Source organism: Sorex fumeus, unplaced genomic scaffold, assembly GCF_029834395.1.
Source record: "Sorex fumeus unplaced genomic scaffold, SorFum_2.1 ptg000043l, whole genome shotgun sequence".
Classification (NCBI taxonomy): domain Eukaryota; kingdom Metazoa; phylum Chordata; class Mammalia; order Eulipotyphla; family Soricidae; genus Sorex; species Sorex fumeus.
The window spans coordinates 48,216,797-48,241,168 of record NW_026606100.1 but is presented as its reverse complement, the minus strand read 5'-3'; the positions used below and the strand labels follow the sequence as shown (position 1 = coordinate 48,241,168).

Genomic DNA, 24,372 nt, shown 5'->3' with positions numbered 1-24,372 from the left:
GTGTGTGTGTGTGTGTCTGTGTGTCTGTGTGTGTGTCTGTGTGTGTGCGTGTCTGTGTGTGTGTGTCTGTGTGTGTCTTTGTGTGTGTGTCTGTATGTGTGGATGGAGTTGGGGGGCGCACAAGCCCCCGGGAGGCTGCGTGGGGAAGCCCCGCTGGGTCCCCCAGGACTCTCCGAGCGCCCGGGGGAGGTGCCGAAGGCCCAGGCGGCGCTGGGGGCGTCCCCCCCCCACCCCTTCCCGGGCGCGGGTCCGCCCTCCCGGGGGCGGCGTTGGCGGGGTCCGCCCCGGGCCCCCCGCGCGCGCGGGCAGGCAGGCGCCCCGAACGCGCCACGCGGCGCGGGGCCGGAGGGGGCGGCGCGCGGGGCCGGGCGCGGCGGGGCGGCGCCGAGCCGGCTCCTCCCCCGGCGGCCGCAGCCTCCTCGCCTTCCTCCAGCTCCGGCGCGGCTGCTCCTCCTTCCTCCCCGGGCGTCCGCGGCGATGTTCAACCGCGCCGTGAGCCGGCTGAGCAGGAAGCGGCCGCCGTCAGGTAAGCGGCCCCGCGGCCGCGCGGGCCGGGGGTCGGGGCGCCCCGAGGGGCCGCCTGGAGCCGCGCGGGCCCGACCCGCTGCCCCGTCCAGGGCATCCTGCCCTCCCGCCCGCTCTCGGGCGCGGCTCCGCGCGGCCGCCCCGACGGGAGCCCCCCTACCCCACCCCAGCCGGCCGCTCCCACCCGCGCGCGCGCCCCTGCGCTCCCCCAACCGGGGCCACGGCGCTGAAGCCTTCCCCCGGGGAAGGAAGTTTGGAGGAAAAGGGGGAAACCGCGGCGGTTGTCTTTGCAGTGATGGTCTGGGAGAGACCCAAACTTTGGAGATGGCGTGGGCTGGACGCTCTGAAAGCAGAAAGCGCGCCTGCCCGCCCCACCCCAACGCCAGTTCCCGGGGGCTGCGGGCGCCCAGCTGCGCGCGCGCCTCCGACGGGGCGGCTGGGCACCGCCAGGCCGGACTTGGGGCCGGTGAAGACGCGTGGAGACGCGTGGCACCCCGAAGTCCGGGCTGCCTTGACAAGAGGTTCAGCTCGGCTGCTTCTGTGGACCCACCTGCAGCCACGGAGCGGGACCGTGGGAGGGGCCCGCGCACCCGCGGTCGGAGGGTACCAGCTCCCGACGCGGACCCTCTGACTACCTTTTGCTCCGCGTGGTGGGACAGCTGCGTCCCTCTGAGCAAAAACTTGTGCACGGGGGACTTGGGGTTCGGTGAATCCTTCACCCCACGGCGCTGCGCCTGCACAGCAGGGGAAGAAGCCGCACGCTTCAAGGCAGCTGGTCCCAGCCGCAGCCCAGCCGGAGAATCCCCCGGGTTTCGGAGGCGTGGGCTCCCCGCTGCCGCCAGAGTCTGTGCACCGCTGGTCCCAGTCTTGCCCACCTCCGATCTCATTTTTATATGGTGAAGAGCGTGGATGCAATTCAGGGGGGCGGGCTGCGTGGGGAAGCCCACGGTGGAGCGTCTCTGTGAGTTGTTGGGGGCGGCAGCCGCAACAGGAAAGGTAAGGACTGGCTCTTTGCTCCGTGGTGGTGGACGCTGGTTTCCCATCTGTCAAATTGCAGCAAATCACTTCAGGTCCCCTGAGCCCCAGTGAGGGAAGAGCTCAGCCCCCCACCGCGGAAGGACTCCCCGGGGTCATTAGAAAGAGCTGCCGGAGATGGTGGTCACGGCCACTCACAGACCTTCCCAGAGTGCTGGCCACTCAGGTTCACTTTTCCCTCTTGTTGGCTAGTCCCAGCACTGCCGAATCCCCATAGGAGCCTCGGACAGGGCCAAGCTACTGGGTCCCATCCAAGCGCTATCACTCAGTGACCTTGGCCGAGCTGACTTGACCTCCGAGGCAATTGCTAAATGATTAGGAAATTTGGGAACTAGTTACCGAACCATACAGACCTTGAAAGTGATCATGGCGGGGTAGACACAATGGAGGCTGGCAGGTGTTATAATCAGTGTTTCTGGGTAAACCGGAGCCCGGCTCTGCGTTGTGTCTGTTTTCCCACGAGTAAAATGGATTTCATGGGCTTGTGGATTAAATGCACTTAAGTTTAATGAAGTCCCAAGTATAGCACCTGATGCATAATGGCTAATAGCTGCGAGCTCTGGTTTGTTAGGAGTTGCCATGAGCAGACTTAGCTAGTTTGGAGGCTTGAAGTCTTTCGTAGAGAACAAGTGGGCTTGAGGGCAACTCTTGCTTTTGGGGTGCTGTTCGGGTTTGGTTTGGGTCTTGCCCTCCAAACACCAACTTGCTTAGTGATTGGTCGAAATCACTAAGGTCGAAAGTCGACCCCCTAATGGACAAATGTCCCTGGAGGAAGGACACATGAGCAGCATCGGGGACAGGAGGAAACAAAGGGGTGTGGGCCTGAAGGCCACGGGGTCCAGCCTAGTGACCACAAGACTCTGTACTGAATTTCTTTTCTTCTTCGGCATTTTAAAAATTTTGTCTTGGGGCCACCTCTGGAGGTTCTCAGGGCTCACTCTGGACTCTGCATTCAGGGATCATCCTGATGAGCCCAGCTGGGGTGCAGAAGATGGAACTCTGGTCAGCTGCCTGCAAACCAAATTCCCCACCTGCTGTCCTGCCTCTCGGCCCCGGGATTCTTTTTCTTAGAGGCTCTCCAGATTGCAGAAGGCCAGGCCCGACAGAAGCTGGGTCTGTGCAGTAGGAACCTGGTGAGAGCTGACCGGATGCTCCTGCCTCCCAGAAGCGTCTGCTTGAACCGGTCTCTGGTTTTCAGCACAAGATTATCGGAAAGCTGAGGGCTTGGGTACTTGCCTGAGTCCCGTGGTTCGCAGTGAGCCGCCTTTATTCTCCTTCTGGAGGTTTCTCAGAGTTCAGGAACCATTGAAATGGGGTGAGGATGGTTGAAGCGGCTTCATCAGATGCAGCTTTCCAGAGATGCCCACCCCACTCCTGGCACGCCTGCCAGTTCAGCCTTGGGGACCAAGGTGGGAGGACGAGGATGGTGGTTTGTTTTTGGTTTTGATTTGGGGCATCCAGTAGCGGTGCTCAAGGGCTTCCTCTTGGCTCTCTGCTCAGGAGTCATTATCCTTGAGGCTCTGGGACTATATGGGTGCCTGGGATTGAACCTAGGATGGCCGTGTGCAAGGCAAGTGCCCTTCCCGCTGTGCTCTCTCTCTGGCCCCCGAGGATGGTGCCTTTCCAAGCATCTGATTATGATTCTTACTCCTTGAAGTGTGTAGGGCCCAAGAAGGCGCCGTCTCACCCCTGCCTGCACTGTTGATGGCAGCTGCTGCTAGAGGCCTAAAGCCACAGCCTGTACCGTGTCAACCCTCTGTGCCCAGCAGTCACCACCTGCTGGAAAGCAGCGACCTCCAGAAGGGTCTTGTGTGTTGGAACAGTGCTCCACAAGGAGTGATGTCTTTCAGCTGGAGCAGCAGTACAGTGGTTAGGGCACTTGCCTTGCATGCGGCTGTGTCTGCGATAGTCGTCCAGATCTGGGTTGCCCGAGCACTTCCAGGAGTGGCCTCTGAGCACAGAGTCAAGAGTCCCCCGCTGAGCACAGAGTCAGGAGTCCCCCCCCGCTGAGCACAGAGTCAGGAGTCCTCCCGCTGAGCAAAGAGTCAGGAGTCCTTCACTGAGCACAGAGTCAGGAGTCCCCCCACTGAGCACAGAGTCAGTAGTCCCCTGCTGAGCACAGAGTCAGGAGTCCTCCGCTGAGCACACAGTCAGGAGTCCTCCCTGAGCTCCACCATTCTTGCATTGGGGAACTGAGAGACGATCAGAAGGTGCTGCTGGGTTGTTGTCGTTGGATGGAGGAAGGAGGAAGGGGGGAAGGGGAGAGACACACGCAGACAGGGGCGTGGAGATGGGGGTCCTGCCGGCTTCTCAGGACCTGGGTGGGAGGCCTGGGGTTGACCTGCTCCGGAGCAGTCCCTGCCCTTTGGCACCCTCCAGTCGTCCCGGGAGAGATGCAGTGGGCAGGGCTGCAGGGCTGGAACCAGGAGGCCCTGGGGCCAGGCTGAGGGGCATGGGGACGGGGGGCGGGGAGGCATGCCCAGCACTGAAGGTAGGGGGGCAGCCGGGGCATTGGGGCTGGAGGGATGGAGCCCCAGGAGGGGCCCTGAGCACCCCACTGAGGCCTTGAGAGGAGAACTTGTGTGTGTGGAGGGAAATGGGTCCCCGGAAGTCTGTGGGGCTGTTTCGCTCCAGGAGAACCCCTGAAAGGCTTATCAGGCAGCACGGCTGTCACGGCTCCGAGGGCGGCGCGGGGGGGCCGCCAGCCCCGGCCGCTGCAGGGGACAGCTATCTGGGGGAAGCAGAAAAACCGATGAGCATAAATTTAGTGCGGTTTATACCATCCACCCGGTGTCCAGCCAGGGTGCCACCAAGGGTCTTACTCAACTCAGGGTCGGGGGGACATACCCCAGCGGCTTGAAGAAATGACCCTGGCTGAGCCCTGCTTCCGTTTCCAGAATTCCTCTTTCTTTTTCTGTGACCACACCCCGCCGTGCTCCTCTGTGTTCAGGGATCCCTCCTGGTGATTCTCGGGGGGATCATCTGTGGTCCCGGGGACTGACCCTGGGGTGCGTGAAGGCGCTCCCCGCTGTGCTTTGCGCCAGCCCCGGAGGGCAGGACTCAGAGGGGACGTGGAGCCCAAGCGCTGTGCCGGGCGGTGGCACTGCAGTAGTCTGGATGGAGGACGCCCCCTGACCCCCACAGCCCTGCCAGTGATGCCTGCAGAGAAAGTTTCCCAGGGGGCTGGCAGCCAGGGTTCAAGCCAAGACGTTAAATGGCTCTGTCGTCTCATTCGGAAAGAAACACTTGAGCACAGCCATAAATCTGACCCCGTCCCTGGGGCTTGTGGGATCCTGACTGCAGGGAGGCCGGGGGAGGGCAGGGGTGAGGGCTGCGGGCAGGCAGAGGTGCTCCCCTCTGGAACTCTTGAATGGAAGCAGTTGCGGTGTGCAGCCTCAACTCCCCGGGGGGCCGGGAGATCCTGTGGGCGCTAAAACGCAGGCTGCAGAGGTGAGGTGCCGAGTTTGATGCGTGGCACCCTGTGCCCCCCAGTGGCCGCCCCCCATGCGTACTTGCTATGGGCTTCCTCTCAACGCAGCTCCCTGGGGGGCTGCGCCGCTCCAATTGCGGCTTGTGGACAGACAGCCCGGCAGTGGGCCTTGGGTTACGGCTCATGGGCAAGAAGCCCCCCACCCCCGCATTGCTGCTTATCCTCCCCTCCCTACCCCTCCCCTCCCCTCCCCTCCTCTCACCTCTCCTTACCCTCTCCTCCCCTCCCCTCTCACTCCCCTCCCCCTCACTCCCCTCCCCCTCACTCCCCTCCCCTCTCCTTCCCCTCCCCTCCCCCCTCGCTTCCCTCCCTTTCCCTCCCCCCTCGCTCCCCTTTCGCTCCCCTCCCCTCCCCTCTCGCTCCCCTCCCTTCCCCTCCCCTCTTGTTCCCCTCCCCTCTCCTCCCCTCCCCTCCCCTCCCCTCTCCTCTCCTCCCCTCCCCTCCCCTCCCCTCTCACTCCTCTCCCCTCCCCTCCCCTCTCACTCCCCTCCCTTCCCCTCCCCTCTTGTTCCCCTCCCCTCTCCTCCCTTCCCCTCTCACTCCCCTCCCCTCTCCTCCCCCCCTCTCACTCCCCTCCCCTCTTCTTCCATCCTCTCCCTCCCTTCCCCTCTCCTTTTCCCCTCCTTTCCCTCCCCTCCCCTCCCCTCCCCTCCTTTCTCCTCCCCTCCTTTCTCCTCCCCTCCCCTCCCTTCTCCTCCCCTCTTCTTCCCCTCCCCTCCCCTCCCCTCCCCTCCCCTCCCCTTTCTTCCATTCCCTTCCCCTCCCCCGCACTTCCTCTCCCCTCTCCACCTCCCCTCCCCCCTTTCCCCTTCCCTTCTCTTTCCTCCTCTCCCCTTCCCTCCCCTTCTCCTCCCTCCCCTGCCCTCCCTCTCTCCTTTACAGCTGTACCACCTCCAGTGCACCCCAGCTCCTCCACATTCCTGCTTCTTCTTTTAAAAAAGCCAAGGATTTTTTTTTTTTTTGGCGGGACGGGGTGGGGGTGGGGGCACATGTTGAGGCTCGCAGGTGCGCAGGTGGCCCCGTGGTGCTCGGACCATGCAGGCACCTGACCACCCGGGCTGCATCGTCTCTCCAGCCCGGAGCAAGAGGTTTCAGCGCCGGTGCCTCAGTTTCCACATCTGTAGAATGAGCTGATGATGGGCTCAGCTTCGGTGCCTGTTGGGCAGCTGGGGAAGGTTCTGCTCTGTCCACTCGTCTTTCCTCTTCCTTTTGATTCCAGGCGGTGGCGCGCCCAGCGCCCTTGCTCTGGGGCTGCTTTCAGCTGGTTTGTGGGTTGCTCTGGGCCCTCTGAGCATCGCTGCCCCCCAACCTTTTGAGTTTTCTCTTTGGCCCCAGTCCCTTTGTCTTAGCTGCTGTCGTTCCCCTCACTGTCCCCAAGTCTCTCAGGAAGCAGCGGCCGATCCCGGCATGCCAGGGCCACCTCCCAGCCCCCTCACCCTGCCACCTCGGTGTCTGCTTGGCCTCACCTACAAACACCCAGGGGCGGCCCCTGACAGCCCGTGTGTCAGACAGCACCTTGGGGCGCAACGAAGCCAGGGTGCCCATTCCCGTGGGTGCCCGCGTGCTGATGCTCTGAGGGAGACCGGTGCTCGCCCAAGGGGTGCCCAGACCCCGCGGAGCTGGAGGGGGCACAGCGGTGAGGATAGGGGTGCCCCAGGGGGGCTCTAGAAGCACAGGACAGCAGGCAGGCTCTGCACTCCCGCCCCCGGGGGGTGGCCGAGTAGTTTTTTTGTTGTTGTTTTTTTGTTTTTTTTTTTGCTTTTTGGGTGACACCTGGCGATGCACAGGGTTACTCCTGGTTCACACACTCAGGTATTACTCCTGGCGGTGCTCGGGGGACCATATGGGATGCTAGGAATCGAACCCAGGTTGGCCGCCCGCAAGGCAAACGCCCTACCCGCTGTGCTATCGCTCCAGCCCCGGGCCTGGGTAGTTTTATTTCTGCTAGAACGGGGGGCTCTCGAGGCTGGTGATGACACTAGCCGCTTCCTTCCCCCCAGGGGAAACTAGAAACCAGTGGCCATCTGGCGTTTCGGCCACTCAAAAGAGGATGTTGAGGCTTGTTTTGCCTTGGGACCCGAGTGCTCGCGAGCCGTGCAGCCTGGGTCTGTCTGGAGCGAAGCGTTTATGAGACGGCCGCGGAGTCGGGGGGCTGTATGGAGCGTTGAAGGCGGACCCCCAGGCATGGAACGTAAGGAGGAGCCCCAAACCCTCGGGGAGGCGCGCGCAGTTTGCCTGGTTGTCTCTGGGCAGCGGGGGGGCTGAGCCGGGGCCACGGGGAGTGTCCCCTGCACACACGGCCTTCCTCGGGCACGGGGACCACATGTGGACACCGGCCCCCCAAAAACACCCCACAGAGCGACAGCGATGTCGTTTTTGAGCCGAGCTGACCCACTCCCGGCCCCCCCAACTCCCTCCTCCTACCCTCCCAGCCCTTTCCATGCCGGTCGTTGTGTAGATTTCAACTTTTTCAACTTTTTCCTTTTCCACCCTCTGGTTTCCTGCTCCAGACAGTCAGGGAAAATCTCCCCGAGAGGGGACAGCATGCTGCAACCCATAAACACTTTAGGAATATTTAGACAGCACGTTTCCCTGACCCAGTTTCTCCGGAGCCGGGCCCAGATCGTCACTTGCACAAAGTGACTTGTTCTGCTACTAAGGCAGGATGGATGGCCGACTCTCTTCCTTTCTCTCTCCTTCCCACCGTCTCTTTCTTTTTTTCCATCTCCGTTTCTCTGCCTGTCTTTCCCCCTCTTTTTCTTTTTCTTTGCTCTGCCTCTGTCTCCCTCCCTCTCTTTTTCGTCTGTCTCTCTTCAACTCTTTTTGTCTTTCTCCCTCCCTCTCTCCCTTTCTTTTTTCTTTTTTTTTTCCCTGTCTCTCTGTCTCTCTCTCCCAACCTCCCCCGCTTTCTTTCTTTTTCTAAATATAATGTGCTGTGTTTGATGTGGCCCAGGTGATGGGGAGCGGGTGTTGCCTATGTTTTGTGGGGTGTGTACTCCTCCGGAGAATTTTAAAGGAGTCTGGTGTGGGTGTTGGTGTGTGTTGTGCTGAATCAGTGTAGACTTCAGGGGAACGTGTCTGTCCTTCCCGTTTAGTTTGTTTTCTTTTTTTTTTTTTTCTTTGGTTTTGGGGTCTCTCCTGACAGTGTCTGGGGGACTGTATGCTATGCCAGGGGGCCAGCCCAGGTTGGCTGTGTACACGGCCAGCAACCCCACCCCCGGCCCCCACCACTGTGCTGTCTCTCTGGCCTGTTATGTGCATTCTTGAAAAGACTCTGAGTTTTGGGGGGGTTCTGAAGACAGACCTTCAGGTCCTGAGCAGCAAGGACCCGGAGTGTGGAGATATTTCTAAAAGGCAATTTGCAGGGGCAGGCTGGCCAGGCACACACACTCCGCAGATGATGCCCTGTAGAGACCAGACCATGAGCACTAAGCATTGCAGGCGGGTTGGGAATGTGGATGTCCAAGAAATGGGTGTCTGGAGAAGTCTCCGAGAGATCTGACATCATCGCATCAATAAATAATGTGGCCAGGCCATAATCTGTGGCGAGCAGCCTCCCGCTGCCATCTGCGCGCGAGGCCCTGCCTGGCGTGGGGGATAATGGCTTTTGGCTTTCACGGAGCCCAGAAACCGCAGGGAGCGGCCTCAGGTAAGCCGAGAGGGGCTGAGCACTGTGTGTGCGTGGATGGTGCTGTAGAGCACTGTGCGTGCACTGATGGAGCTGTCCCCAGAGCTCGGGTCTGCGTGGACCAGCTCCGCCTGCTTTCCTGCCCTCCCCCTGTAGGCTCTGGCATCCTCCTGCCCGGCCTGGCAATCACAGTGCACAGCTCTAGAGGCCGGCTGAGCTGCCGGAGCAGGGCTGCCTCCTTGAGGCATTGTAAGCCTCAGGGCCTCAGTTTCCTCATCTGCAAAATGAAGGGGGTGATTTAACCCCTCACCATCACCCAGAGCTGAGTGGCTTAGGCCACATCAAGGCTCCAGGCCAAACCCAGCACATTGTCAACGGCCACAAGTGCTGATTTTTAGCGCAGGACAGATTCCCTGAAGACTCGTTTATTGAACAGCGAGAGCTGGGGCTGGGGGTTAGGACCGCTGTGAGGGTGCGGCCTCCTGTGCCCGACCCAGGTTCTATTCCTGGCACCACGTGATATCACCGGGGCCAGGTCTGGACACTGGAACATTTCTGGGTCCCAGCAGACTGCTGGGATAGCGGCGCACACACAGACCTTTGCATTGCATTCATGGCTCCGTTGGCTAGGCTCGAGGACCGCTTGGAAGATCCCTCTGTCCACTGTCCACTGTCCTCCCAGGGGAAGGCCCCTGTTTCCTCCCGGTTTCAGCCAGCACCAGCATTCTGAAGAGATGTCCTCACGGGACAGTTTCTATATATGCTAGGCTCGCGCTGGTTCCTTAGATGGTCTTCTGGCTACGTTATCCTCCTGTCAAAGGGGACAGAGAAGATGACTGGGGTTGGAGGCAGGGGGGGCATTGATTGGGCCATGCCAGGGGTTGCTCCTGGCACTGCTTGGATTGGACCAGGTGGCACCTGAACCTCTGGCCCAGATGACTAGGTGTTGACTGTAAATTTTTTTTTTTTTTTTTTTTTGCTTTTTGGGTCATACCCGGGCTGGAGCGATAGTACAGCGGTAGGGTGTTTGCTTTGTGCGCAGCCAGCCTGGCCAAGCCGGGTTCGATTCCTGTGCCCCTCTTGGAGATCCCGGCAAGCTACCGAGAGTATCTTGCCCGCACGGCAAAGCCTGGCAAGCTCCCTGTGACGTATTCAATATGCCAAACACAGTAACAAGAAGTCTCAAAATGGAGACATTACTGGGCCCACTTGAGCAAATATCGATGAACAACGGGAGGACAGTGTTTGTTTGTGTGTTTGGGTCACACCCAATGATGCACAGGGGTTATTCCTGGTTCTGCACTCAGGAATGACTCCTGGTGGTGCTCGGGGGACCATAAGGGATGCTGAGAATCAAACCCGGGTCGGCCGTGTGCAAGGCAAACGCCCTACCCGCTGTGCTAGCGCTCCAGCCCCAAAGTATGAATCTTTTTGTCCCAATGGCAGCTGGCAGGGGAACGGAACCCGCGAGCAGCGTGACCGCGGCTGAAGGGGGCCTGGTGATGGGGAGCAGGGGGCCGAGGGGCTGCTTTGTTCTGCGTGCTTTGGGCTCTGTGGGAATCCTCCAGCCGTGTTTATGTGCAGGGCTGTGTGGCAACGAACCTCAAGTGTGGTTTGGCTCACTGTTGAAAGTCAAAAGTCGGGGCTGGAGCAATAGTACAAGTGGGTAGGGCGTTTGCCTTGCACACAGCAGATCCGGATTCGATTCCCAGCATCCCATATGGTTCCCTGAGCACTGCCAGGAGTAATTTCTGAGTGCATGAGCCAGGAGTAGCCCCTGTGCATCTCCGGGTGTGACCCAAAAAGCAAAAATAAATAAATAAATAAATAAATAAATAAAAAGTCAAGAGTTGGGGGCACTTTCCGACTGAGGCTCAGATGGGTGGTTTCTGTTGGTTGGTTTTGGGGTCACCTCCGGCCATGCTTGGGGTTTCTGACTCTGGGGTCAGAGATCTCTTCAGGACCAGATGTGGTGCCCGGGATCAAACCCGGGTCAACCCTGCCATCACATCTCGCTGGCCTCCAGCGTTCTGTGGCCGCCAGGGAGAACTGCAGTCACCATGGGCAGGGGTGGCCCCTGGCCCCTGTGCCCCTGTGCCCTGCAGCCTTTCTTTTAGTTCTGTCAGGAAAACGGCATCTGGGGTCCCGTTGTTAAGCCTTGGGGACAGATGGAGGATTAGTCATGAGGAGCTCGGAGGCAGAGATCTCTTTATTGTGGGTGCACCTGTACGTATTTGGGGAGTGCTTCCGGATCTGTGTTTGGGAGGGTCACTCCAGCAGTGTTTAGGGGACCATGCGGTGTCATGTGTAAGGGAAGAGCCTTAACTTTTCCACTTTCTCTCTCGCTCCAACCATCCTTACAATGTAAAAAGTAAAAGTAAAGGCCCTCCCGTTGATCGTCGATTTGCTCGAGCGGGCCCAGTAACGTCTCCATTGGAGACTTTGTTGTTACTGTGTCTGGCATATCGAATACTCTCGATAGCTTGCCGGGCTCTGAATTCAACTTCTCCTTTCTTGGGAGACAGTCAGCGTTCTATTAGCCATTTCAACTTAGCCATTTCAGCATTGGCCAGTTTTTTGTTGTTGTTGTACCCAGTGATGCTAGGGGGTTTAGTTCTGGCTCTGCCTGAGGAAATACTCCTGGTATTATTGTATGACTGAAACCCAATCATGAACAACTCCGTAACTCTGTATCTCATTGTCATTCAATTGAAAAAACAAAATAAAATATAAAATAAAATACTCCTGGTGTTGCTCAGGGGACCATATGGGACCATCAAACCTGGGTTGGGCACCTGCAAGGCAAATGTCTTACCCTCTGCCCTTCGCTGTCAGTTCCATATCTGTGAACTGAATCTTGGCTTTGAGATGCCTCAGGCCCATTATTGGTACACTGGAAGGAGTTGGCTTGGCTGTGAAAACGTCATTCCTGGTTTCCCCATTCTCTGCCTTGCTCCCGTGTGTATTGAAATACAATTCTGCACCAGGCTTCTGGTCTCGCTTTGTCTAGCCCAAGGCAGCCAGAGGGTGTCTAAAATCCAGGTGTCCTCCCAGATGCCGGAGGAATGAATGTGTGTGCTGACCCCAAGGAGACCCCATAAATCGGTGGTGCTGTTACTCAGCCCCACCCAGCCTCCCAAACCATTCCTAGCTGCGGGCACTTGGGGCTTTTTGCAACAGTTAATATTGACAAGATTCATTCATTCTTTGGAAGTGATTTTCTTGGCTGATTTCTTAATTGAAAGCTCATTTCTCTCCTAGATTGAAACTTTTCCAGAAAAGAAAAGAAATAGAAACATGTCTTTACTTTGGAGCAAAAAAAAAAGGCAACAATGAAAGTATAAAAATAGTTCACTGGCTGGAGCGTTCTGTTAGGGAGGGCAGAGAGGAACCAAGGTCTCTTTTATTTTTGATTTTAATAAATTTATTCATGATGATTTCTTACATTCAGTATTCCAACACCAATCCCACCACCATTGCACCTTCCAATCACCAATATTTTCAACTTTCTCACCCACCACCCAAGCCTGCCCCAGTTGCAGGCCCTAAATAATTTATTTTATATTACTTGTTATGAATAATTTGCTAAAAATGATCAAAACAGGTTTCCGGGGCTGGAGTGATAGCACAGCGGGGAGGGCGTTTGTCTTGCATGCAGCCAACCTGTGTTTGGTCCCTAGCACCCCATATGGTCCTCCGAGCATCGCCAGGAGTGATTCCTGAGTACAGAACCAGGAGTAGACCCTGAACATTGCCAGTTGTAACCCAAAAAAGCAAAAAAAAAAAAGTTTCTTTAGAAGAAAGGGCTGGAGCCATAGCACAGTGAATAGGGCATTTGCCTTGCATGCGGCCAACCCGGGTTTGATTCCTCCGCCCCTCTCGGAGAGTCCGGCAAGCTACCGAGAGTATCTCGCTTGCACGGCAAAGCCTGGCAAGCTCCCCGTGATGTATTCAATATGCCCAAAACAGTAACAAGTCTCACAATGGAGACGTTACTGGTGCCCACTCGAGCAAATCGATGAACAATGGGAGGACAGTGCTACAGTTAGAAGAAAGATTGTGAGGTTTGGTTTATCTCACCCAGTGGTTTATCTCAGCCATGAAGTCCTCGTATAGGAGATTCCTAACGTGTAACAGGGTAAGCCTGTGTGGAAACATGGTTTTGGGAGTCCCCCTGCCATGGGCTGTGTTCCTGCAGGAAAGATGGGCATGTTGCTTTGTGTCTACCCAAGATCACCCGTGATCACCCATTTCTAGCCGGCAAACGAGGTTTTAAATCTGGCCTGTGTGGCCTCATCGTGTGGTTTGTCCCCAAGTACTATGGGGGAAGGTACTTTGGTGCTTCCTCCTTGAGCAAAGGCTGGTATATTTTTAACCCCTGTCCTTTTAGCCCCAAACATTTCAAGTGTTTTATACAATAGCAGCTGGGAAAATAGGGGTACAGACATTTTCACATGTGTAGACTTGGGGACGGGCCGTTGGAGACAAGAGTGCAAGTCATACCCACCCCAAGGCTTATTTTTGCTCAGGATGGACTTGCTGGCATTTGCTTTGACTTTTCTTTTCTTTCTTTTTTCTTTTTTTTTTTTTGCTTTTTGGGTCAAACTCGGCGATGCACAGGGGTTCCTCCTGACTCTGCGCTCAGGAATTACCCCTGGCGGTACTCAGGAGACCATAGGGATGCTGGGAATGGAACCCGGGTCGGCCGCATGCAAGGCAAACGCCCTACCCGCTGTGCTATCGCTCCAGCCCCTGGCTTTGACTTTTCAAGACACCGTGCCAACATAATCTTTCCCTGGGTGCCCAAGTGGCACTGCCCCAGATGTTGCACCTGTGGGGGTGTTTCCTCTTCCCGGTGTGGGTCCGTGGTGTGGGTCCCCCCAGGAAGTGAGCTCCCTGCTGGAGAGAGAGATAAGGCTGAAGTTCAGGCTGTGAGGGCCGGAGGTACGAGACGAGGCCGCTGAGTCAGGCTTCCTGGGAGGAGGACTTGGGTGAGCCCCAGGACTTCCTGTGAGCTGAGCAGTGGACAGTGGGTGGGTGGGGGAGAGGTCACAGGTGCCTTCTGAGCCTCAGTTTCCCCATCTGGGAAAGGAAGAGCCTGCCTGCTTCTCAAGGGGGTTTCGGGGCTGGAGTGGGCTCTGGGTGCAAGGTCACGCATAGCTCCTGTGACTCATGGTAACTAGCACAGTGATGGGGGATTGCGGGGGCCTGATGGGGGGTTGCGGGGGTGTGATGGGGTGCGGGGGCGTGACGGGGGCTACGGGGCTGTGGTGGGGGCTACAGGGATGTTCTCTGCAGACATCTGTGGGTTGGGGTCACTTCCAGTGGTGATGGGGTCCCTGGGCACATGCCTGGGGCCCCCACCTGGGCATGCTCTCTGCACGTGGCCAAGTGCCTTCTTTTGGGGTATGCTCAGGCTCCACCTTGTCTTGCAGACATCCACGACAGTGATGGGGGCTCGAGCAGCAGCAACCAGAACCCCAGGAGCACAGCCAAGTGGGCAGCCTCCTTGGAGAACCTGCTGGAAGACCCAGAAGGCGTGAAGAGATTCCGGGTTTGCCTTATTCATTTATTGTCCGGGATGGCTGCAGCATATATATGTGTGTGTGTGTGTGTGTGTGTGTGTGTGTGTGTGTGTGTGTGTGCGTGAGGGCCCGTGTGTGTGCATTTACAAAAACAAAACCACTTTTCCAACTTGAAAGAATAAAATCCTATGTAACCCTGGTTTGGCCCCAGGGGCATGCACAGACTATTTTGGGCTTTTTTTGGGGGAGGGGAGGGGGCTGGTACCTTCCAAGTGATGCTCAGGGGTGCCCAGCGGACCCCTCCTGGCAATTCTCGGCCAATCAAGGCTGAATCACCCCAGGATGCAGTGCCAGGGTGTTGGGACCATCCCCGTGGTTTTTGGGCTAGTTGGAATTCTTCTGAGTGGACTGGGGCTGGGGGAGTGATGAGAAAGAATCCCTCGCTGTGCCCCAGGAGAGGCCTTCGGGATTCACATGCTGGGAAGGTTCTCAGGTGTCTGCGAGTCTCGGGCAGATGATTAGTAGAACAGTGGCAGTAGCCGGCAAGGCCAAGCTGCGCTCCCAGAACAGGGCTGACAGGCGGAAGCATCCAGACAGCCTGGCAGGCATATTTCAGCTCCCAGAACCCAGTGTCAGGGACCACGTGTGCATTTCAGGAATGCTCGGGATTGGCCTGCGAGTGCCACCTTCATGCAGGGCAGACCAGGGTAGACCACAGGCTCCTGGTCCCTGGGGAGAGCCAGTGGGCAGGCCCCTGTGGCCGCTGGCCAGTGCCCGGCACGGAATAGCTGACCCTGTGACGGCCCCCATCATCCACCCAATGGAAACACCTCCAACTTAAAATAGTTCTCCTCCTGCGTTTGTAGACATGCATAATATATTTTCTTTCCTTTTGTTTAAAAAAATATGGGTCTGATTTTGGAGGAATGTAACTTTTGTTTAAACACTGTCTGAAAGGAACTCATAAATCGTCCATTTTAATTTACTTTTTGGTAATTTATTGTCAGCTGTGAATTGTGAGCAGAGCCTCGTGCTCCATTGTGACTCTTTTTTACAGTGTGAAAGCCAAGTTCAAATGCTCACAAAATTCTCAGGTTAATGCTAAACATTGCCCCTCTATTTCGGCCTGGGAACCTGCATTCGGCCCATGCTGAGCTCATCGGGTGAACGTTTTCCTCCATCCTTGACGGGGATGTTTGATTGGTTTTTATTCTTTTTGAAGGGGACTGTTAATATTTTTCTATTCTTTTTATCCCTAGGAATTTTTGAAGAAGGAATTCAGTGAAGAAAATGTTTTATTTTGGCTAGCATGTGAAGATTTTAAGAAAACACAAGATAAAAAGCAGGTATTTCTATTTACTGCTCTTTTTTGTTTGGGGGCACAGCCCAGCGGTGCTCAGGGTTCACTCCTGGTGGTATTCAGGGGATCATACACAGTGCAGGGGGTTGAACCCTTGCAAGGCAAGTGCGTACCCATTGGACTATCTCTTGGGCCCCAAAAAGCAGATTATTTCAATGGATCCCTTTGTTGGCTATTTTCTTCTCTTAGAAACTGTCAGCTGTATTTCCAATAGATTTTGAAACTGACCTAAAAAAGTCAAATCTGTAATGGAATTTTGGGGCAGGTGGTTTGGATCACCCGTGGGGTGCTCATCGCTTACTCCTGGCTCTGCGCTTAGGGATCAGCCCTTGTGGGCTGGGGAGAATGATATGGGGTTCGACCAGGGTTCAGACCCAGGTCAGCCACTTGTAAGACAAGAGCCTTACCCACTGCGCTATTTCTCCGTAATGGGCCTGGGAGCAGGAATGACCCTTCAGGACCTTGACTTGGTGCCCTCGTCATAAATCCAGTGAGTGTGGCGATCCATCTTAATTTTATCTTTATTTTATATTTTGTTTTGGTTTTGAGGGCGGTGCTTAGGGTTTACTCCTGGCTCTGTGCTCAGGGATCACTCCTGGTAGTGCTCAGGGGACCATACAAGGTACCGGGGATCGAACCCAGGTAGGCCACATGCAAGGCAAGCTCCCTGTGGGTTATCCCCTCTCTTAGACCCAGGAATCCTTGGGTCACACCTAGGGATGCTCAGGGGTTACTACTCCTGTCTCTGTATCCACGGCGATGCTTGGGGGACCATATGGGATGTGGGGAATCGAACCCAGATTGGCTACATGCAAAGCAAACGCCTTCCCACTATACCGTCACCCCAGCCACGGGGAACCTTTTTTTTAAAGGGAGTCTTTCTGCTGGACAGATACATAGTGGAGGATTGGCAGTGTGTGTCATTCGGCACTCACAAAGTCTGAGTTCAGGGCTGGAGTGATAGCACAGCAGGTAGGGCATTTGCTTTGCACGTGGCCGACCCGGGTTCAATTCGCAGCATCCAGTGTGGTTCCTTGAGCACCGCCTAGAGTAATTCCTGAGTGCATGAGCCAGGAGTAACCCCTGAGCATCACTAGGTGTGACCCAAAAAGAATACACACACACACACAGTCTGAGTTCTTTAACCATGAAGAGGTTCCGGGCCCATGTCCCCCAGAGCCTGGCGCCACGATGTTGGATAAGATCTCCGGGGAATGGGCTTCCAGCACAGAGTCACCGGTCTGCCTTGGGGTGCAGGGCCACCCACAGGACGGCCCAGGCTGCCCTGGAGGTACATCCCACGGGTGGAGGAGGACGTGTCCAGTGGCTCCCAGCCACATGGGCTACACTGCAGTTGGGGTGAGGGCCAGGGTGACGGCGTGGTTCCGTGAGGCTCCCAGCTGGTACCCATGGTGCCACGGTTCCACTCTGTGTGCATGAGTGAGGCTCAGATTTGAGACTGTGGGTAGGGGTGGGGGGCCGTGGCAGGGGGGGCAGCCTGGTCTCCCCGCAGCGGGCACACTGGGGGCTCTGTGGCCGTCTGGCCTCACTCTGCTTTGAGTCTCCTCGTCCTTAGCTTTGTCCACTGTGGCTTCGCCCCAGAACCCCTGGTGACTCTCACCCCATGCTCAGCCCCCGTGCCGCGGCATCCCAGAGGAGCTGACATCCGTACTCCTCTTGGGTGAAACCGTCTGATTCTGCAGATATTGGAGCTCACTTTTCAAACCTGTCAGACCCGCCCAGCCAAACCAAACACATCTCAGGCAGAGTCCCAGTCCCCGGCTGCCGGGGGCCCCGGGGCCGTGCTGGGCTGTGTTTGCCGACTGCGGCTTGGAAAATGAGCCTCATGGGCTTATTCTAAGCCCCAGCACGCTCCCCCACCCCCGCCCCTGCCCCGGCCCTCGAGAGGAAGCCGGGGGAGGGGGGGAACCTTCCGTCACCCTTCACCCGCTTCCTCTCTGCAGGGGTGAGCACAATTGGGAGAGGGGGTCCCTTGGGCTGTCTCTCCTGGGTGCAGAGTTCTCTTGGGCTTGAGTCTTGGCCCGTGTCTTCTCTCCCCGTCCATCATCTGACCCGTCCTCCTGGTGGGCAGGAGTCTGCCGGCAGGTGGGAGCTGACTCTGGGGCAAGGAGGCTGGACTTTCTGGGGTCATTGTGCCCATTGACCTTTGTCCTTAACCTTCAGCTGCCCCTACCCCTTAATGCTGGACTCGTGACGGATCCTTCCAACCACCTGTAAGACCCCAGCTCTGAGTCCAGCAGGTGGATGGATGACCACTCCTCAGCCGTCACTGTGGCGTGACGGGGGTGAGTGGGGCCTCAGGCTGACCCCCTGCCTTGTGCAGTTCAGGAAGTGGACACCCTGGGCCCAGCAGTCTTGGAGGTGCCCCTGTTGTGTTCGGGTGCCCGTCAGTTTGGTCGCGTTCCTCCCGTCTTTGGGCTACGCTGGCTCAGAGCCAGGCCTGGCCCTTCTGAGATGTCTGGGGACGATGATTCGGGGCCGAGAGCCAAGCTGCTTTGGGGGAACTGCCTCGAGAGGGGAAGCGGCCCCCTGGCTGCTCTCTGCAGGGCCAGGAGCTGAGTTTAGAAACGGGAAGTGTGAGCGACCCGGAGCGGGTGCCGGGAAGGCCCCAGGGGAAGTGAGCTTGAAGCGAACACCTGATGTGGAGGAGGGGTGGGGGAATCTTCTGGAAGAGGGATCCGAGAAGGGAATTTTCTTTTAGTGGGGTGCACAGCTCCAGGGGACCCGAGGGGGTGCAGGAGGAGCAAGTCACATGGATAGTCTTTGAAACTGGGGCAGGGGGCAGCTGGGAGGGGTCTGGAGTCGAGGTTGCAGCTGCCTCTGCTGTGACCGTCTGGCCTCGCTCAAAGCAGAGTGAGGCCAGACGGTCATGTAGACAGTCAGGATTCCACCCCGGGCTCCGACGTCAGAGCACCAGGGTAGGGGAGCCTGGGAGGAAGCTCTCAACCATCTTTTAGTTGAGGGCGGAAGGAGGGGGAAGAGAAAGGGGTGGAGGAGGAGGAGGAGGAAGGGGGAGAAGGGAAGCCTTGGGGAGGGGCGACCCTCGAACTTAGCGGGTTCTGTTCCCGCAGAAAACTGGCCGAGGGTTTATCTCTCCACTGAACTAGGGCTGTGGTGGGATCAACCTCAACGCTTGCCCCCGACATTTGATTTTATTGCTTTCTTTTGTTGGGCCACACCCCCAGCAGTGCTCTGGGGAGCGTGTGATGCCAGGGCCGACTCCCCAGGCTCCCACACATGATCTTTACACTGCAGCCAACGAGCCACCTGCCCTCCCTGGCACCATCTTCAAGCGTGCTGGTTTGTCCGACCACCCCCCCTCATTTGTTTGATTCGGGGCCATACCCGGTGGTACTCAGGGCTGCCTCCTGGCTCTGCACTCAGGAATCGCTCTCAGCGGGGCTCGGGGGACCATATTGCCAAGGATGGAACCCAGGTTGGCCACGTGCAAGGCCAGTGCCCTCCCCGCTGTGCTGTTGCTCCTGTCCTGTTTGGTTTTTTTTCCCCCTCTTTGCCATTGGATTCCCAACCGCTTCTGCCCCTGGCACTGCCACCTGCCCGGTTTCTATCTTGTGTGCGTTTGATTTATTTTTCCGAGTGGCTAGTTAGCTCAGTTTGGTCCAGAAGACGGAAGGGATGCTTGTTTTCTGTCCCTCGCACCCAGCACAGTGCCTGACTTCAGGGTCCTTTACGTCTTCTCCTTGCTCTGCCCTGCGGTACCTGCCATGGTCCTGTGGCCACCACTATCTGCCCACTCGGAGCCTTAGTTTGGGAGTATCTGACACTCTGTGCTGTTGGTGCGATTGGGGGGCTTGGGACTCCCTGCCCACTGGGGTGTTGGAAGCTGTTCTCCTTTCATTAGCAGTTGCCTTTCAAAGTGTGGCTGTGAATTTTTCTCTCAAGTGCCTCTCACCCAAGAATTACCCCCGGAAGATTTGTCTGCTTTCTAAAACAAAGAAATCCTGTTTAGAGATTTTGATCTAAAAAATTTGTCTCTTCTGAGAGAGAATGTATTCATAACTTAGGAAATCTTAGACAAGTTTCCTCAGGGTGTTTGGTGTTTGACTACACCTGAATTCATCCATCCATCCATCCATCCATCCATCCATCCATCCATCTATCCATCCACAGCTTATCTGTGCGTCTGCCCTTCCTCCGTCATTCCATCCCTCCATCCATTACTGGCCCGAGTACCTACCTACTCATCTGTCACCTGTCTATCCATTCACCATCTTTAATATCTATATTCCCCATCCATTTATGTTTATCCACATATATCATCCATCCATCATCCATCCATCTGCCTGCCCATATCATACACCACCTGCGCGTCCACCCATCTCTCTCCTCATCCGTTCGCCCACTTGCCCATCCATCCATCAAGTGCCCATTTGCTCCGTGGTCAGGATTAAAATGAACGGGGCAGTTTGTGCAGATGTGTAAAGACCAAACCAAGAGTTGAGGCAGGGAGGTGTGGAGTAGTGCAGGGTTTCTAAGAATCATAGATGTATGAATGACTTGTACTATATATGTATATATATTATATATGACTTGTACAACATATATAAATATATATAAATGGCTTGTAAAATATATACATACTTTTTAAAATTATATATAATTAAAAATTGAATCACAGTGAGATACACATTTACAAAGTTGTTCATAATTAGGTTTCAGTCATATAATGTACAATGACCTGTCCCTTTACCTGTGTACATTTCCTACCACCAATGTCCCCAGTTTCCCCCCAACACCCCCCCATACCACCTGCATCTATGGCAGGCACCCCTCTCTCCCCACCCCACCCCCACACAACTCCCCAGCTTGGCCTTTCGACAAGGACCTGGCGAGGTTCCAGCCAGATACCCATCTGAGCTCCCCCCTGGCCCTGGGCCTCCACGCGGTGCCCCTGCCTCTCTTTGAGATACCATCTCCTCACTTCCTCCGACCTTGCACCCACGTCCCCGCCGTCTCCTGTGGCTTTCGTTACTGAACCTCGTTCGTTGGTTCCGCTGGACTCAGGCTGCTGAGCTGTCTTCCTGGGCCTTCATTCTGCTTTACTTGTTGCCCGGTCCTTCTACTAGTGCTTTGAGAAGCTTCTTACTCCAGTGGCGGCTCCAGCCCATGGCTCCCAGATTGTGCCTGCGGTTCAGCATCTCCAGGGGCCCCGAGAACCAGCCCTGCCCTTCCCTTTCCCGCTTCCTGCTGTGGTTCCTCCATCCCCTGCCACACCTCCCTCTTTTGGCTGGACCACATGCAGAAAGAGCTATTTGAGGGGCTGGAGTGATAGCACAGCAAGTAGGGCATTTGCTTGCACGCAGCCAACCCGGGTTAGATCGCCAGCATCCTATATGGTCCCTTGAGCATCGCCAGGAGTGATTCCTGAGTGCATGAGCCAGGAGTACATCGCTGGGTGTGACCCAAAAAGCCAAAAAAAAAAAAAAAAAACTATTTGAGAAGGAGGTCATGGCCAGGGGACTCTGAAACCTCTTCCTGAGTGAGATTTCTTTTTTTACCTTCCTACTACCTCTCCCACTTCTCTGATAATCTGGTAGGATATAGAATTCCAGGTTAGAGCGTTCTCAGAATCTTGAAGATGTGATCCCATTGCCTTCCATTAGCCTCTTAGATGCAACTTGTTTTGTTTCTTTGAGGGCTGCACTGGACAATGCTCAGGGCTTACTCCTGGCTCTGTGCTCAGGGGTCCCTCCGGTGATGCTTAACAGACGGTACGGGGTGCTGCTGGGCATTGGACCCAGGTTGGCTGCTTGCAAAGCAAGTACCCACGTGCTGCATTAGCCCTCTGGGTCCAGCCGTCTTGTCTTGTTTGCTTTTGTCTTTTCTTGTTGTAAAGTGCCGGCTTGTCCTTCCATCCCCAATATTTTTTTCATAGTTTTATTTATTTATTTATTTATTTATCATTTTATATTTATTTATTGGATCACTATGGGAGAAGTTACGAAGCTTTCAGGTTTAAGTCTCGGTCATACAATGATCAGACACCCCTCCCTTCACCAGTACTCATTTTTCCCCACCAAAAAGGACTTAATCCAGAGCCCGGCATCCCCAATATTTTGAGCCTGGAGGTCACAGCTGGGGGCCATGGATGGGCTTGCTCCTGGTGGGGGTATTTTTGGCGTCTTTTCACCCTCTGGAAATTCACAATCCTGGGAACTAGTCTTACATTGTCAGTTGTCATCATTATTTACATAATCTTTGCTCTTTTGGGTGCTGAAGATTTATCCCAGGACCTCACACCTGCAAAGCCATCATCCTGCCGCTGAGCCACGAGTTTATTTTTGTTTAAAACTTTGTAGGATCGGAGACATAGTCCAGCAGTTAAGGCACTGGCTTCGCCTGTGACTCACTCTGAATCTGTCCTGGCACCACGCTGCCGGCCAAGTAGCTGAGCCCAGAGCTGGGAGTAGCCCCTGAACTCTGCCAGGTGGGGCCCCATCTCCCCGTGTTTGGCGGGGTCGCACAGTGCTCAGAGGTGCCTCGGGCCGCACACAGTGGGGCCAGGGTCAGATGCGCCATGCAGATGCTCTGCCATGCTGTACCACATCCTGGAGTGGCGCCATTGTGTGTTAAGTGGCATCTTTCTGCCATTTCCGCTGGTCTCTGCCCAGGGATGGCCCCGCAGACGGCACCTGGACTTCTCTTTTCCCCCACCTACGTTTGGCCTTTTGATTCTTCCTTTAAATGGCAGGCTACTAAATGTAACCTGCCCACACGGCAGAGTCTGGCAAACTCCCCGTGGCGTACCCAATATGCCAAATACCAGTAACAATGATGGGTCTCATTCTCCTAACCTGGAAAGAGCCTTGAATATGGCACTTTTTAAAAAATCTCAGGGCTAGGACGAAGGAGACGAAGGAGACGTTACTGGGGCCTGCTCGAGGCTATCGATGCACAACAGGATGGTCGTGATCGTGATCGGTTCTTCCTTTGGACAGTCTCCATTTTATCTTCAGGTGCTCCTGCTGCGTTTTCTTTCCTTCTGCCTCTGTTTCCTCCAGCCCCGGGCACCAGCCTGGTGGGTAAAGTGCACCTGCAGCCCGCTGACTCGGTTCTGCCCCCCTCCTGCTCTGTCCCGTGGCTCCCCTGGGAGTCTCCAGTCTTGGGGGTGACTGGTGGGGGCGGGTAACTACTCGGGTTTGGGGGCCCAGGAGCTGGGGACCTGCCTTTTTTTCTTTTTCTTTTTCTTTTTTTTTGCTTTTTGGGTCACACCCAGCGATACTCAGGGGTTACTCCTGGCTCTGCACTCAGGAATTACTCCTGGCGGTGCTCGGGGGACCATATGGGATGCTGGGAATCGAACCCGGGTCGGCCGCATGCAAGGCAAACACCCTACCCACTGTGCCATTGCTCCAGTCCCCCTTTTTCGGCCATTCTCTTCATCCCTTCCATCTGGTTACCTGATGCCTCCCACCTCCTGCCCTTTCTTCCTGTTTCTTCTTGCCCCCCCCACAACCTTGCAGGGGGCTTGGGGACCCCCGTGTTCTACAGAGTCATCGGCTGCCCCCGGCACTCTCCAGGTCCTGCGTCACTTCTCGGAAATATTCTTGAATCACTGACTTGGTCACTTGGTGGCCTTCTTCTCTTGCTGCTGGGTAATGTGACTAATGTAGCGGTCCTGACCTGCCCCCCGACCCCGCTGGGCCCTCCCTCTCCCAGGGTCCCCAGGCCTGTGGGACATTATGCATAGAGGTCCTGTGGGGTACTAAGGGAGCAGTCCTGGGCAGAGGCAGGGGTGAGGACGGACGGGCACCCAGAAATGTCTGGGAGGGGGCTGACCCTGGTGCTAAGTGTGGGGTGTCTGTGGGTCAACCAAGCCCACTTATCTCAGAATCAGTTGGCTATCAGGCTTGGGGGATGAGGGTTGGAGCGAAATCTTGGCAGACTGTGGGGTTCAGAAAACCAAGGGCTAAGCTCTCTGGGGGACCCCAGAATGTGGGGTGGGGGTAGATGAGATATGGGGATGGGCAAAGGTCAGCTGGGGGACATCGGGGAACCCAAGAGGGCAGCAGAGAAGGCAGAGGGGACAGACTCGGGGTGCACGTTCCTTTGTGATGTTTCCATAAGACGTTGGGGTGGGAGTTCATGGCTGCGGGGATCAGGGGGTAAAAGAGGGGTTTTCTTTGATTTTCCCACACATTTGGTGTGTTTTGTGTGGGGGGGGGAGCGGGGGGGGGGAGATGACCGCACCAGCCCTTAGGAGCCCGGGACAGTGCGGCTTTCAGCTCCACTGAGCCGAGTTCTGTCTCTTTCTCTCTGTTGCAGGGGTGGGTGGACGGGAGGTTCTGCAGTGCTCCTAGAGCTTTGCTCAGGGGGTACTCCTGGAGGGAGGGGCTTGAGGCCCAGGCGGGGCCAGAGTCCCTGACACCTGCTCTCAGGCCACTGGTGAGCACATTTGCTTCTCCCGCGGGCCGCCAGGGCCTGTCCACAGCCCAGGCTCAGAGGGGACGGCCAGGGGCTCCGCCACTTCCCTCGAGGAGACGCCAGACCCAGAATTCCAGACCGGAGACTCCAGGGAGGCCTGAGGGGGTTAATGGGGCTCTGGAAACCCCAGAATAGCCGCGAGCTGGTTCTCCTTTTCTCCGCGCAGTGACCGGGGCCTTCCCGTGACTGGCTCGTGGTCGCCTCTAGTCACGCTTCCTAATTGGCCCAGATAAGCCCAGGGCCCAGAGCTGCCTGTGTGACCAGCCCGAGGGAGGACAGACCCCTAAGGCAGCCCTGGGCCATGGGAGGAGGACAGAGGCCGCCGTCCCTCCTGTCCACCCTC

At 56.5% G+C, this 24,372-nt stretch overlaps 1 protein-coding gene across 2 annotated transcripts in view; it reads left to right on the top strand.

Moving 5' to 3' along the window:
* The first annotated feature begins 366 nt into the window (after positions 1-366).
* RGS10 (regulator of G protein signaling 10) overlaps positions 367-24,372 on the top strand; it is a 44,440-nt gene continuing 20,434 nt past the window's right edge. The window contains exons 1-3 of one of the 2 annotated variants that reach the window (XM_056121042.1): positions 367-526; positions 14,114-14,232; positions 15,463-15,549. In XM_056121042.1, coding sequence (XP_055977017.1) covers positions 478-526; positions 14,114-14,232; positions 15,463-15,549 — 255 coding nt within the window. In that variant the 5' untranslated portion in view covers positions 367-477. Of the gene's footprint in view, positions 527-8,649; positions 8,700-14,113; positions 14,233-15,462; positions 15,550-24,372 lie in introns of those variants that run through there. The other variant, XM_056121043.1, reaches the window with a different exon arrangement.